Source organism: Brachyistius frenatus, unplaced genomic scaffold, assembly GCF_029030835.1.
Source record: "Brachyistius frenatus isolate BFR_SWC_R1_liver_20210118 unplaced genomic scaffold, ASM2903083v1 Contig_44, whole genome shotgun sequence".
In the NCBI taxonomy this organism is placed as follows: Eukaryota; Metazoa; Chordata; class Actinopteri; family Embiotocidae; genus Brachyistius; species Brachyistius frenatus.
The window spans coordinates 697,593-713,350 of record NW_027210643.1 but is presented as its reverse complement, the minus strand read 5'-3'; the positions used below and the strand labels follow the sequence as shown (position 1 = coordinate 713,350).

The window sequence follows — 15,758 nt, the reverse complement described above, 5'->3', positions numbered from 1 at the left end:
AAATAAAATTGAAAAAGTATCAACTCTTGTAGTGCCAGTCTCCCATCCAAGAACTGCTCCAAGCTCAACCCTGCATTCCTTCCAAGAGCTCGCACTCACAGGGCGGTGTGGACATAAGCTGTTCCCACACTCTCAGGACTTTTATATATGTCATATAGCCCCATTGGAGGAAGCTCCTCTTAGGGTACCAGAGGCATGAAGCTCCTGTTAGGATAACAGGGGCATGAAGCTACTCTTAGGGTCTCAGTGGCTCAAATCTTATGTTAGGGTGCCATAGGCACAAAGCTCCTCTTAAGGTATTAGGTGCTCAAAGCTCTCTTTAGGGTACCAGGGGTATGAAACTCCTCTAAGGGTTGCAGTGGCTCAAAGCTCCTGTTAGGGTACCAGGGGAACCAAGCTCTTCTTCTTCTTATGGTACCAGGGGCATGAAGGTCATCTTAGGGTCGCAGTGGCTCAAATCTTATGTTACTGTACCAGGGGCACCAAGCTCCTCTTAGGGTACCAGGGGCACGAAACTTCTCATAGGTTACCGGAGGTATGAAGCTCCTGTTAGGGTAGCAGGGGCACGAAGCTACTCATAGGGTTACAAGGGAACAAACCTCCTTTTGGGGTACATGGGGCACGAATCTCCTGTTAGGGTACCAGGGGCACGAATCTCTTCTTAGTGTACCATAGGCATGAAGCTCCTCTTAGGGTACCAGAGGCTCAAAGCTCTCTTTAGGGTACCAGAGGTATGAAACTCCTCTAAGGGTTGCAGTGACTCAAAGCTCCTGTTAGGGTAACAGGGGAACTAAGCTCTTCTTATGGTAGTAGTTTCCATAGTAGTTTCTCTTCTTTCTTTTGCAGATGTCCCGTCATGGAGCTGCATGTCTCTGCCCTGCGCTTGTCGTCTTCACCAACAGTTCTTCTCTTCTATCTCTATGCTGTCCTTTTCTCTCTATGCTCTCCTCTAACCACCAACCAGTCGAGGCAGATGGCCTCCCACCTCTGAGCCTGGTTCTGTCGGAGGTTTCTTCCTGTTAAGAGGGAGTTTTTCCTTCCCTCTGTTGGAGGTTTTTCTCCCTTAAAGAGGAGGGTTTTTTTTCCCTCCTAGCTTAATTGTTGAATTGTTGGGTTTCTCTGTATAATATTGTAAAGTCTTGCTGTAAGGACTTTAATGTGTTAAGTGCCATGAAATGACCTCTGTTGTGATTTGGCGCTATATAAATAAAGTTGAATTGAAATTGAATTGAATAGGGTACCAGGGGACCAGGCTCCTGTTAGGGTTACAGGGGAACAAAGCTCCTGTTAAGGTACCAGGGGCACGAAGGCCCTCTTAGGGTACGAGGTGAAAGAACCTCTTGTTAGGGTACCAGAGGTATAAAGGTCCTTTTAGGGTACCAGAGGCACAAAGCTTCTGTTAGGGTACCATGGTTGAGCTTCCTCTCTGAACAGGTGACAGACAGAACATCCTCTTCTTCAGCTCTCCCTTTTTTGTTCCTGCCACTAAATCTTCACCGACCAAGTGGAGAAGTCACCTGTTTCCTCAGAGATCTGTGCGGAGAAGAAGCCTCTCTTCCTTCTGCTCCCCGGTTTCCCTCTGTCTCTGGAATGATACCTTCTGCTTTACATTAGAACTTTTGCTTTACATTAGAACTGCTGATGGGGAACTCACACCGGGACACAAAGCTGAAGTCAGTCATCTTCATCTTTCTCAGGCCCTCAATCAAAATCATTTTTGCTGCTTTTCATTTGATGTGGAATTCCAGAGACGGTTTCCCCCCCCCGGCTTCTGAAGCTGCTTTGAATTCTCAAACGTAGTGTTTTCTTTTTCACCTTGTGGCTGAAAGAGGAACCACCTCTGTGGAAACACCATAAACTCATCGTGAGGCTTTTAGGCTCAATGTGAAATGTTTGTTTCCGCTGCAACCCTTACTCATAAGAAAAATTGGTTAATAAACCGATGATGCACAAACGCTCCTCCAGTCGCTCTCTGTGTTGGAGAAGGGAGGAAAAGTACCACCACGCTGTTGCTGCCTCTTTGCACCCACCCCCGTCACGCCGCTCGACCCCAAACCAAACCTGCACATACAAACAAGCCCTATAAAACACATTACATAAGCAGAGCGCCCACACTGGGCCCGCTTGATGCCTCTGTGTTGAAGGAAAGATCTTATTTTGACTCATACAGCTCAGTTTGTGTTCCCCTCAGCCTCTGATCATCCACGGCTGCCTTCCTCCTCCTCCTCCTCCTCCTCCTCTTCCTCCTCATCAATCCCTGCAGTGAAGATGAGTCCACTTCCCCCAGAGGATCCCTCCTCAGGCTTGCGTGAAAATCCCTGTAATTATATTTGCTTAAACAGAGGTCAAATATTAGCTGTGGCCATGGGGCAGGGTTTATTACATTTCCCCGTAAGGGAAAATCTCAGAAGCATGTGTGTGTGTTCTAAGAATAATCTGCAGGCCTGAAATAACTGAAGATCCCGTGGAGCTGCAGAGCTTGTTTACAACGTAAACATTTGCTTCCACTTTTCAAATTAGATTTCGGTGGGGATGCTGAACTGCTCCAGATTTATGGAAATCAAAGAGGTTTTCCCTCCTTTTCTTTTTCCAACATTGATTGTTTTCTCATCTCTGTTTCATTAATGCCCATTCAAAATTTCCACAGAAAAATGCAGGTTTTTAGATTTAGAAATTACAAAACAGCACTCTGTTAAAGTGAAACTGATCTTTTCTTCTCTGACTGATAGATTTTAATCCAAACCTCCGTTCTGGACTATTTTAAATGTTTGGACAGAATTCAATTGACATTTAGTATGACATACTCCTTTTTTATTTTTCTCACCACAGAACAACAAATAAAACTCAGAAGATATACCACTTATGAAATGTGTCTGGATGACTTCTCTGTGAAACCATAAACAAACCATTGATTGAATTGGACACCCTTCCTTAAGTCCCTGACAATGTAGAAATTTTAACCAATCAACACTTCATGTATTGTATTATCATACAAATATGAATGAATGAAAATGACCACCAGAAGATGAATACTGGTAACTTATCGGACCTCCTGGTTTTACCTCCTTTATGATTAAATGTGAAGCAGATAAACTTGGAGATCCAAGTTAACCTGTGAGGGTGTGAAATCCCTCCGGCGCTCTCTAAGCGGAAACTCTGGTGTTTTATGGCTGCCTTGTAAAACCTGCTGCGTCGTTCCAAACCTTGATATAGAGTCTGTATTCTGAACATGTATTGTAACACGAACATGTATTTAAAATCCCAAAAAGGTCACTTTAAAAACGTTTTGGTTATAAACTCCTAACTGGTGAATTCTTACGCCATTGGTCGGCTGAATGTCACCTGACTGACTAGTGACGTTACACCATTGGTTGCAGCCACTTCCCGTCCCCGTTTCAAATTAAACACCGTCATTCTGAGCATTTCATACGGGGTCTGGTGATGTACCAGGATTTGATCCAGTCGCGTTTCAAAAAGAAAGAAGAAATCTCTGAAAATATATAGAAGTGCATCATAAAAGGCGGACGGACAGATGTTAAAGTTGCATTGGGTTCAGATTAATGGACTGTCCGCAGTTTATAAGCAGCAGGAGCCTGCAGACGGGCTCTAATGCGCACAGCAGCTGGCTCATAAAGGCTGGGAGGATGCAGGCGGCCGGGGCCAATAGGACGGAAGCTCTGCTCTGCCCAGTAGCTTCCTGTTTTCAGACAAACAGCTCCACTGAAAGGAAACCGCCTGACCTCTGGAAGACTCACTCTGATCTCACAGGCCAACCAACTCACAGGGACACGCCACGTGCAGCTGAGGAGACACAGTGTCATCACCCCGCGCCAATTAGAAACAGTCGTCATGTGGGGATCGCTGAACTCTAATTAACACTACGGGTTTGAACTGATCACTCATGATTGACAGGAGAAGAGCAGGACGAGAAAACAGCGAACAGTCGCCACCTAGTGGTTCAAATAGAAAACTAAACTAGTGACTTCTGTAACTTTAAACCTGTTTTATCTGCTCTTTAGGAGCGTGTTTAAATGCACATTAGAATTCTGGAGCCGAATTCCTAAAGATTCTTAGAACTAAAAGTTTCGCTTTGTGACGAAATTCAAAGAAAATTCTTATGACATTTTTCGAAGAATTTCCCATTAAAAGTTGTTTGCAGATTCTTGTCTGAGGTTTGGAGCATGAAGGAGGACTTTAAAGAGGCTGAAGAATTTCTTGAGCAGAGGAGAAACTTGCAGAAGTACACCGAGGTGGGGGAAATAGTCTGAATGAGAGTGATTTAGTGAAACGTTACAGATTATATCGAGCAGGGATGATGTTTGTGGTCAATCTCATCAGAGACGCGCTCACCTCCCACTCAACACAATGACACAACAACTGCAGAAATGAAAGTGATCACAACACCGAGATATTTGGAAACTGTAAAAATGTAACAATCACACCAACACAAAAAGGCCTCGTATTGGGACAAAGTTCATTTCATTTCCACTGGATGTCACTTCATGTACATTCTGTGCTAATTATCACATGAAGGGCTTCTTTTTTTTTCTGATCAACCAATCACATCTTTTAAAAGGATGCGTCGTGGTAACGGGGTCAACCACACCTCACTGAGATGAAAGTTTCTGTCCTTCTTTACTCAGCGTGGCTCTGAGAGGTTTTCTAAATCACTCCTAAAATAAGAGTCATTGCTGGAATATTTTAGGCTCAGTTAGGAGCTCTCTGAGAGGACGCTGAGAATGTTTATTAATACAAACCCAGGTTTTGATCTAATATGGGATTATGATGGAATTTGGGAAACCTGGTCATTCACATCGGTTTCATCTTCTTCAGCTGATGTGCAGTTTACATCGTCGTTCAGGCTTTCCCTTTATTACTGAATTTATATAACCATTTACCAGCCTACTCGTTCTGTCAGCGATCAGATACTGTAATCTAATCTCATGCTCAGAAACATCAAGCTGTGTTTCCTTTAGCCTGCAGGGATTCTCAATCTCACGCCTGTGATGGAGAGTTACTTCATCGAGCTGGTGATCAGTGAACTGTGTTCACACAAAACATTTAATACTAGCAAAAAACAGTTCAACACACGATTAGCTTATTTCATGTTACACCGAACTGAACATTTATACACCACAAACCACCACAGTCAAGGTTGTTAAAACGTTCCCGTGTTCGGGACCGTCCACAGCAGAGCAGGAGAACAGCAGCTCTGTCTCAAGTATCCAGGTTTTTTTTTTTAAATTCTTTTTACTTGTTATTCATTTTGGTAATGATATTTTTCCTTGCTGCCTGGACGAAAAGGGAAATCAGAAAGGCTTTTGTAAGAGTCTGAGTACAAGTTTAATGGAAACACTTCACCAACATCTACCCAGATGTTGGTATCAGCAGGTTGACTTTGTTCAAGTACAGTTGTGTAAAAAAGTTAGTAAATTACTGGCTTTAAGAAATATTTAGACAAGCAAACATTTGATACACTTTGAGACACGCCTACAGCCCACAAGGAACGTTAGCTTTTTCAATAATTTATTCATCAAGACCATCAATAGATGTGATGTTCTTCAGTTTAAAAGTGACCTTCACATCAGAAGTTATTGCTGCCTCCTTTAGCAGATATAACTTCCTGCAGGTGTTTTGCATGATGGTCCATCGGGCTTCTCACATTGAACCACTCTTCCATTCAAAGTTCCTTCAGTTGAAATATGGTTGAGGATTTTCTTGCATTGATTTATAGGGTGTACTTCATTTTCCCATTAGATTGAAAATTAAAAAATTGTATTATGAAAATTGCTGAAAAACAGTCATTTGATTTAGTATATGACTTTTGTCTGGGCAGGAGCGTGAGTTTGTGACATCACAAACTTACCAAAGTCCAAACGGCAGTAAACGAGCTGTGTGCATTTCTGCTTGGACTGATCGTTTTGACACTTTCACAGTATTTATAGTTCCTACACCTGCTTTATGATAAAAAAAAAAGAAAAAAAAAAGAAAAGAAATGGAAATCTGAATTTGTACAATGAGGGGCCTTCAACATGGAGGCAGAGTTTACATGGGAATCGCTCTTATGTTCTGTAGATGAATCTGTTCAGGTTGACCTTCAGGCTCCGCAGGCTCAGGCTTGTCCTCTGCAAACCGTTTCAACTTTGTGTCTTTTAGCATCTGTGAGACGAGTCGCTCATAAAACCACTCCAGGTCCTGAGGGTCCTCCGGCCAGACGAGGTACTCTCTCCTCCGGACGAAAGCTCTGACTGCGTTGCACTTCATCAGCTGGTAGTGAGCCACCTTAGGATGTATTGCACCAGAATGTAGATTGAGGTCAGCGCCAAAGATCAAGAACTATATATATATATAAATATTCCAGTTTCATTTCAGTAAAAAATAGACACCCCCCAAGTTTTCTGCATTGTGTAAAGAAAATATCATTTAAATCTGTGTTAAGCCTGACCTGACATCTACTGGTGAAAAGCAGGTACAGAACTGTTTATCATCGGCTGATCTCTGGTTCTGCTCGTTTTCTACACTCAGTCAGCTGACACAAAACACCAGCCGACAGCAGATGGAAATGCTGCGACCTGTTTTCACTCGTGCTTCTTAGTCTTAAAATTGTAGGTTTGGTTACTCTTTAAATAAGCTATAATTCATGTTTTTATAATAATAATGGATCACAAAAGTTATCATATATGGCAGGAGTACTGCCGAACCCACAGACAATGACCACCAGACTGAGCAGTTCTGCTCAGCTATAGGGAGCTTTGTGACGTCTTTCAGCTTGTTGTTTTGGTTTTCGAACCTGCAGCTTAAAAGAAATTTGCTTTTGCGTGGATGCCCGATCGGTGTTGATGTTACATGTAATCAACTGAAGCAATAAATTCCCCAGTAAATTTCCCTGTGTCTCTCGGAAGCAACTGCAGCACCGGCGCCTTCATTCGATGTGTACAGTGACGCAGTTGGTGGATGGAAAAGCAACAGGCCAGTTGAGCTGACTGCGTCGCCAGGGCCCGCCAAAGTGTATGATTAATACCAGTAGCCTGGCTGATGAATAAACATCTTCTTTCCTGACACTACGGTCTGGCCGCTAATCACTTTTTTGTTGAGTGGGTGCAACAAGAGGAGAGACTTGGCAGAGGGAGCTGAAGGAGTTGATGGGTTAGGGGTCAGAAGTTTGCATGCAATGCATCCTGGTACATGTAGGCACTGCCAGCGTGGCTCTGCAAGCAGGGAAACTCAGCTTCCTTGGTCAATATAATAGCACTGAGGAATTTATTGGTTCAATTGACTACATTTACCATCATAAACCATCGAGTAGGCATTTCCCATTGTCAGAGAAAAAAAATTGCATCTAGTAGCAAGAAAACAGTTTCTGTCACTGAGGTTGGAGGAGACTGAAATTAGAACTAAGAGTTGAGTGGATATTGGACTTATATTTGTCAGGCGGACAGAAACACTACTCCAAATTTATGCTAATGATGTTAATTGTCTACTGGACATGATAGCACATGAATTTAAAGGGGGAATAATATGATAAATAGATAGATGGATAGATAGATAGATAGATAGATAGATAGATAGATAGATAGATAGATAGATAGATAGATAGATAGATAGATAGATAGATAGATAGATAGATAGATAGATAGATAGATAGATAGATAGACATCTTTTTTTGTGGCAGCAGCATGGAATATACGACAAAAGCAATACAAATTACAGAATAAAAACAGAGATAGTAAAGGTATTAATATATAAAAAAATAAAAAAAATGTTGTGCAGCTTGTTTCCAGGGCTACAGAATGAGTGGTAAGTAGGGAAACAGCTGCTAATACACACCTTCCCAACCACCAACATAATCAAGACGTCTGTCAGCTCCTCCAGCATCCGGCCCTGAGCCAAAGTGAACGCCTCCAAGCACCAGCCATCTACAAAGAGGCACAACATTGTTAGCTTCAATTATTTAGGTTAGGTTAGGTAGTTACTTTATTAATCCCCGAGGGGAAATTTTTTTCGCTACAGCAGCATACAGAAGCACCAATTTGTTCATTGATATGCTATCTGATATGCTAGCTTTAAGAAATCATGGCCGCAGAGTTTGCGCTATTTCATAAAGGAAAAGTTTGATAATAATCAATAAATATGGATCTGATGACTACAGTCTCATTTCTATTTGTTCACCATGATTTTACTGTCAGCAGGTGGTTAAGCTATGTATAAAGGCTGAAAACAAGGGGAAAACTGCTGGCTTGGTTCTGTACGGAGTTAACAAAATCTGCCTTCAAGCAAATTTAAAGCATGTTATCAATAACATGATACCTTAAATTGACTTGTTAAAGCAAGAAGTTGTGGTTTTCCAGGGGTCGGTGAGACTACCAGGGGTCTCTGCTGACTACACGGCATAATCACAGAAATGACAAGAAGTCACCACACCTGGCCAAGAAACAGTCTAGCATTTATATACATCCCACTAATATGTAGAGCTTTACCATATGAGCTATAAAGTCTTTTTTCAGTCTTTAGACAGGGCCAGGGTAGCTGTTTCCCCCTTTTTCCAGTATTTAAGATAAACCAAGCTAACCAGTGGCTGCATGTACCTCTCTTTAAAGAGTCATTTAACGGGCTGTAAATCTGTGACTGCTTCACTTCACTAGTAACCACATAAAATGTCACGGGGTCCTGGAGTAAACCTGTGAATAAATAAGTGCACCATGGTGATAATTTAGACCACTGGAGGTCAGTAAAAACAAGAAGTGGGTGTTAAGCTACCCAGAAATGGACATAGAGGAGTATGAATGAGCTTCTAATCTCACTGTCAGCAAGAAAAGGAAATTAGCACATTTCCCAATATGTCAGAAATATTCATTAAAGAGAGGAAAGTATATTTCAAGACCAAAAAGGACGTCTAACCCTCCTTCTAGTCAGAAAAACGATACCTTTAAGGAAGTCCTTGGAGACTATGCACAAAGTCTTCCTGCTGCTCCAGATGGCATCTCGGATGTTTGAAAGGTGATCCTCACCTGGCAGGAAGTCTCTGGCTTCAAAACAACAGTGGAAGATGTTCTCCTCTGAAAACTGGTTATCCAGCTTTTTCAGCAAAGCCGCCTCCACAAACCCGTAGTCACGGTTGGTAAAGCTGAAAAAGGCATCATACTGCATCTCATTTGCATCAGGCGCTAGTTTTGGGCCCTCAAGAACCCTGCCGACGATCTTTTTGTAAATGCCAAATATGTGCCCTCGGAGATGGGCATAAATAATTCCACCGAGGGTAACACTGACGATGAGGAGGGCAGAGGAGATGAAGAGGATTAACTTCAGAGCTTGGGCAGCTTTTTCGTCATCTGCCTCACATGGTTCGACGATCGCGGAGAACTCCAGAAGTGGAAGGTCATGGACAGCAGGTGGAAACTCACATCGGTAGTCTTTGACTGGGCTGAGGAAGGTTATAGTTGTCATGTTCAGCCACTTCAGGAAGACCTCCAGATTGCAATCACAGTGGAACCGATTTTCTGACAGGCTGAGGAAGCTTAGGGACTGAAAAGTCGTAGGATCAGGGGAAGCTAGGAAGTTGTTTGAGAGGTGGAGGTTTATGAGGCTGACCGGAAAGACATCCGTCTGTAGATAGGTCAAGGCATTAGACGAAAGATCCATCTCTAATATCGAGCTGAGACCATTGAAAATCCCTTGTGGGAGAGCTGTAAGTGAATTGAAGCTTATATTTAGACCGAGCAGATTGTCAAGATGATCAAACAGGTCGAGGCACAACCCTTGCGCCCAAAGTACCTGCAACGAGCTGTCATGAAGATCTAGTATGTTTAAACTATTATTACGAGGTACTGTAATGCCCTTATTCAGTGTGCAATGCTTGATGAAGTTGCCACCGTAGAATAAATTCTTGATATGCTTAAAATTAGTTACAAAATCAAAAACGTCCTCCATGTTTGTTAATCTGTTGTTGGAAACGTCCACATGGATGCTGGTGTTGCCCAAGGTAGAGATACTGTGGAGTAATTTCAACCTATTATCGCCCAAAAGCAGAAACTCTAAGTTTGGCAATGACGCAGGAAAATCCAGTGATCGCAGTGAGTTCCCAGTCAGATATAAAGCTCGTAATTTGGAAAGACCGCTGAATGCCTTGTATCCCAATGTACCAATGTGGTTGTGAGACAAATCCAACACCCTGAGTTCTGTAAGATAGGTAAATGTGCGTGAATATATTTCTCCTAAGAGGTTGGATGACAGGTTGAGCATTCGTAAATTTCCCTGAAGACCGTTGAAGGCATTTGTTCTGATGTCATTTATTTTGTTTTGGGAAATGTCAATAATTATTGTGTCTTTTAGAGGACTAAAAACAGCACTTTTCAGAGCAAATATATGGTTTTTAGACAGATCTAAAATGTTAATTGCACTGTTCTTTAGGCCTTTGAATGTGCTTTCATCTGGATCTGCGAGGTTATTGTGAGAAAACCCTTTGCCAATGTAATCAGAGCAGATAAGATGACTAATTTGAGTGCCCTCTATTGCTTTGAAAAGCTCTGTGGTTTTGTTCATGTTTAATCCATTGGAGGATAAGTCAAGAATTCCAAAGGTGATTCCTCTAAAAGGGTTCCCACATCTTTCAAAGTCAAAATTGATACTATCTGTTTTGTATAACTTGTTGGAATCCAATTTCAGGAGATTAAAATGTTTATCTCTGAAACCAACAAGATCCTCTTCACATATTTTTTTGATCTGATTCAATTTGAGGTTTAGGCTTGTGAACTTTCTGAGATTGTAAAAGAACAGACCGGGCTGGAGCGTCACGATATTGTTACCAAAGAGATCAAGCATCTCTAGGGACAAGAGTGGCTGCAGGTAGCTTTCTGACAGGATGGAGTCTGACAAACTGCAATAATCCAAAAACAGGTTTTGTAAATTGAACAGTCCTGCAAATGCTCTTGGCTCCAGCTTGAGGCCATTATTATAGCCGAGGACCAACCATGTCAATTTTCTCTGCCTGAGGAAGGAGTTGTTCCTAATGGTGAGCGTTACACCCTGCTTCCCGAGATCTAATTGTTGCAGCTCCTCCAAGCCTCTGAGCGAGGTGCTGTTGATCTCACTGATGTAGTTCATTTCCAGAAAGAGGTGGGTGATGTTAGGAGGCAGAGCAGGAACCCAGTAGTGTCTCTGTCCTGCGCAATTAGCTATTTGTCCTATCAGAGTGCATGATGGGTAGGATGTGGTTACCTGCAGGTAGGAAAGTTGCATTATTGGTGAGTTGAAAAAAGTAACTGAACGCTGCTCCTCATCACTTTCTTTCTGAGAATCAGTCAACTCTGAGGACATCAACATCCTGAAACATCACATGTAGAATTATGTGGTAAACAAAAAAGATGTAACCAGATTTATTTTTGGATTCTTCAAAAGCAGCCACGTCTTATTTTGATAACAGTTTTGCACCTCTTCATTCTCTCAACCAGCTTCATTAAGTCGTCACCTTGTTGGTTGCTTGTCCTTCACTTTGCGCTCATCCCAAACCATCAGAGTTGGGTTTAGGTCAACAATTGTGGAGGTCAGGTCATCTGATGCAGAAACTCTATCACTCTGCTTCTTGGTCAAATGTACCTGCTGAAAAACTAATGAAGGTCCCACAAAACTCCAATCAGATGTCACTGCGCTGAATGTTGTGGTCGCCATGATGGTTAAGTGTTGAATTCAGAACCACATGTATCAAAATCGGTATCGAGAGTCATAGAATTTGAGCGGTATTGGCATCATCGACCAAATTTCTGGTATCGTGATATTCCCAGTAAAATGACGATTTGCTGTACAGCAACACGGCCTCGGCACCACACGGCCGATGGGTTTAGACATAAATTCTACCGGTTCGTTTTTAACCAGGCTCATCTGTAAACTGGAAATCATTCAGTGGTGACCTGCTGAAGCTGTTTAACATCCTGTCACTGTGCAAAACTGTCATTAAGGCAAACAGTGGCTACTTTGAGGAATCTAAAATATTAAAGTTACTGTGTTTTGTTTACACTTTTTTGTTTACTATTTCATAACCTTAGTTTTGTTCTACACTGTAGGAAATATATATATATAAAAACAAAAAACTTTTGGCTGAGTATGTGTTCCAAACTATTGACTAGTAGATGGGAAGATAGATGCCACTCTCACGTTTGTACAGTAAATATGGAGCTGAGGTGGTTAGCTTAGCTCAGCATAAAGACTCAAAACAGGAGAAAACAGAGTTCCTTAAGCTTTTGTTAAATCTGTACATAAAACTAAGTTTACGAGACATAGCATATTAATTCGTGAGCTTTAAAATGTGCTGGGTGACAGATTTTGTCATGTTTGGACGAGATCTGTCTTCGTTTTCAGTCTCTACGAAGTCAAACTAATCAACTGCTGCCAGCAGCTCCACATTCACCACGCAGACGTCAATGTTTGCATCTGACTCTTGGCAAGACAGTAAAAAAAAAAATTTTTTAAAAAAAAAATTAGAATTTGACATTGAACTTCCAAAACATGAAACTATTTCTTTAAGTTTTGTCAACACTATTACAGGGTTGTCATACTTAATCTTTGGCTGCTGTTTTGGTGGCTAACTAATGAGTTGAGGTGAACATACCTGTGAACTAGCACAAATCAGCTGGAGCACCAGAATCCACATCCTGTCCTCGACCTAAAAAAACATCAGAAAAGATTGTTTAAAAATAGCAGCGCTAACAGGCCGGTGTGTTACTGAGGTACGTCAGGGCCAGAGAATCTCAGGGACTGTTTGCTCTGACAGGTTCATGGTTCACCGGTGCAGCTACAGTCCCAGTCAGTCATGCCTGATGTGAGCTCTGATAGGAACACTGCATTTGAATAGTGGACATGTTTGCTTTAAGCAGATGGCTGGAATATGTACTGCAGTGATTATTAGAGCTCCAGCCACCTGCCACCAAGTTCAGTTTAATTAAACTCATAAAAAGTGTTTGCGCCCGCAATATTGGATGCTTTACATTCACAAGTCTGCAAACAGTGGGAGATTAAATTTGCCTTCTTGTCCCGTTCGATCAAAAAAGATGAAATAAGTAGATATTATATATTATACAATAATACATTTAATTATTTTCCAACTACTATATTAAAGGGGCAGTTCACTAATTGTAGACAAAAAGTTCAGTCTACACATTATGGGCAGTCCATTTCTATTCATTTACTACGCTGACTGTGAAAGCGGATGTTTTTTATCTTCTGTGGAGCTGGAGGACGCTTTTTTTTTTTTTTTTTACAAGTCTGGAAAAACTAAGCACAAATAGATGTCGGGCTGCATTGTGGGAAATGTATACAGGGTAGTAAGCACACTTTTTTTTCAGAAGGAGGCCACCCCAACTTCATGGAAGTGCAGTAATAAACTCTGGAATACTTTAATAATTACAACTGTAATATTTAACCAACAGATTGTTATTATTTATTTACTTGTCCGTAGAGCAAAGTCTTGCTAACATTAGCAGATTCATAACGATGTCACTTTATGAAAGCGTCTGTTATTATCATCGACATTAATTAAAGTAATCTGCGTCATTATGGCTCGTTGTCAGTGACTGTTAACATTTACCGCTCTGACTACACTCTCCTCCTGCTCACTCTGTCCCTCCTCATCCTCCCTGTCTCTCTCCTCCTGCTCACTCTGTCCCTCCTCATCCTCCCTGTCTCTCTCCTCCTGCTCACTCTGTCCCTCCTCATCCTCCCTGTCTCTCTCCTCCTGCTCACTCTGAGGTCGATTCAGAGATGTGATTGGGCCAGCCCACTGTCAGTAAAGAAAATAAACCAATGGGCTGCTGTCGCCACTTTATAGGCTGGTCTATAAAGTAAAACTTTTTTTTCCCAATCAATTAGCCAATAGATTAAATTGCATCGGCCCAAAAGTGCGTCCAGTGAGTCAGGGTTAGTCTATACCTTCCTCCTGCTATGTGCAGGGACGTGTCATTTTTGTTCAATTTAAGTTTTTGAAGAAGTGACAGCCCCATTAACTATATTTTAAAACACAAATTCCTTATTAATTCCCCGTTGAAGATACACAGCCTATCATTTTACAGTTTTCTCCCTGTTTGGTGTAGCATATAAGTAGTGGTAGAATAAACTGCGTGTACTAAAAACGGGGCGTTCCTTACACTGATTTCACACTGGCGCGTTAACAGACACGCCGTGATATCTCCGCTCGCTTTTAGAACGAGTTATCATAAATGATCTTCACCCTGTAGTTAAAATAGCACACCGATAACTTTCCGACAGAGTTACATGACTTTATATTAAACAGCAAAATGAGTCGTCTCTCAACAACAAACATCGTTCTGCCCGCTTTCAGAACAGTGCGTGAAACGAAGCCAAATGAAGCCAGTCGTCGTGTTTCTGCGCACAAATAATGTTGACACCGTTTGTTTTCAACCGAAATAATAAAGTGGAAATCGTACCTGCGCTGGAAAAAGAAGGAAACCCCCTGTCTGGCGTTCTTCTCGTCGGTGGAACACCTCCTCCCTCCCTGCGCACACCGGCCCCAACTAACACTCTCTGTGTTTGACTGACGGCCTAGATAACAGTCTGACAAAAAGAAAAAAAGGATACATTTCACAATTTCCCCAGTGTCCAAATGTCTGCTTCTTGTTTCGACTTTTCCTGTTTTCACCCGGTTGTTGCAGTGGTTTGTGGTATCACGTGGGGAGCAAGTTTATATGTTTGCATGTCTAATAATAAAAATAGTCAATGGAGTAAAAGTTAGCATGAGATACCTAAAAATACTTCATACTTTCTGTAGTGGAATTTAATTGCGTACATTTGAATGTTTTTGTTTTTTTTTGGTGCTGTTGCTTCTCCAATACCTTTCAGAGGGAAATCTTGCATGTTTTACTCCTTCACATCCATCTGACGGGTGGAATGAGTAGCTACTTTTTAGATTAAGATTCAAGAAATGCTCCAATAATTCACAAAATCAGATTGGAAATGAGTCAAAAGAAATGAGGCAAATTTCAGAGTGTTTGTCTTTTCTTCTTTCCCACCTCATGAATTTTTGTCCCTCCGCAGATCAAACTCAACTTGTGACCCTTTAAAGGGGGCCGAGCAATCTGAGGGGAAAACCGGATTAAACTGAATATATAATAAGTCACTAGAACATCCAACCTCAGCTATGACATATTGAAGCATCAATATTACCAATAATGTCATCTATAATGTTATATTAGTCTCAGGGGACAGAGGTGCTTTCTTTAATTCATTCAGTAGAAGTTGCTATTACTAATATGTACTTGTGCGATCGCGGATAATACAACTTGTACACTTACAACTTGCTCCCTATTAAAGGAAATATTACAAACAATGCATATCCTGTGATATTCCTAAAGTCTCCTTATATACACAATAGGTAGCAAGAATGAAATATAGAGATTTAAGGAAAATTATATTTTATGTGTAATCCATGTATATTTGAAATTGTTCATTTCCTTACTTCTGATATTTCATCAGCTCGTGCGCATTTCACCACCGCTCTGCTCTGATTTTGGCTTTTGCAGGCACAGATTTGCAATGTATGAGGAACACACAGGTTTTGTGTGGCTCGATATTGTGAGGGATTGTGTGCATTGTGCGCCGCAAAGTTTCTTGAAGTAATTATTTTGGAGTTGTCTCCCTGCCTCCGCACCTGCAACTCACTTTTTTTTTCTCCACAAGGTGGCGCATCCAGCCTGCGTATCAAGCACGGGAGGCTGAAAGAACCATTAAAAGAAAAGAAAACAGACATCATCGTT

At 41.6% G+C, this 15,758-nt stretch overlaps 2 protein-coding genes across 2 annotated transcripts in view; one reads left to right on the top strand and one right to left on the bottom strand.

Annotated features, from left to right (window-relative positions):
• disp1 (dispatched homolog 1 (Drosophila)) overlaps positions 1-15,758 on the top strand; it is a 389,371-nt gene that overhangs the window by 91,826 nt on the left and 281,787 nt on the right. The gene's annotated exons all lie outside the window — the stretch shown is intronic.
• On the bottom strand, positions 5,835-15,745 carry LOC138623507 (toll-like receptor 5). The gene is made up of 6 exons (XM_069703059.1): positions 15,653-15,745; positions 14,433-14,547; positions 12,602-12,655; positions 8,925-11,214; positions 7,828-7,916; positions 5,835-6,282 (listed from the first exon to the last, which is right to left on the bottom strand). Exons 3-6 carry the CDS (start codon positions 12,641-12,643, stop codon positions 6,046-6,048), a joined length of 2,658 nt encoding a protein of 885 aa, XP_069559160.1. The 5' UTR covers positions 12,644-12,655; positions 14,433-14,547; positions 15,653-15,745; the 3' UTR covers positions 5,835-6,045.

Excerpts from the sequence above, each read along its gene's own strand:
- LOC138623507 (XM_069703059.1), bottom strand. The coding sequence starts at position 12,643 with ATGTGGATTCTGGTGCTCCAGCTGATTTGTGCTAGTTCACAG. Across the intron at positions 11,215-12,601 it reads TGATTTGTGCTAGTTCACAG|GTAACCACATCCTACCCATC; the intron begins GTATGTTCACCT and ends TCCTACCTGCAG. Across the intron at positions 6,283-7,827 it reads TTATGTTGGTGGTTGGGAAG|GTGGCTCACTACCAGCTGAT; the intron begins GTGTGTATTAGC and ends ATACATCCTAAG.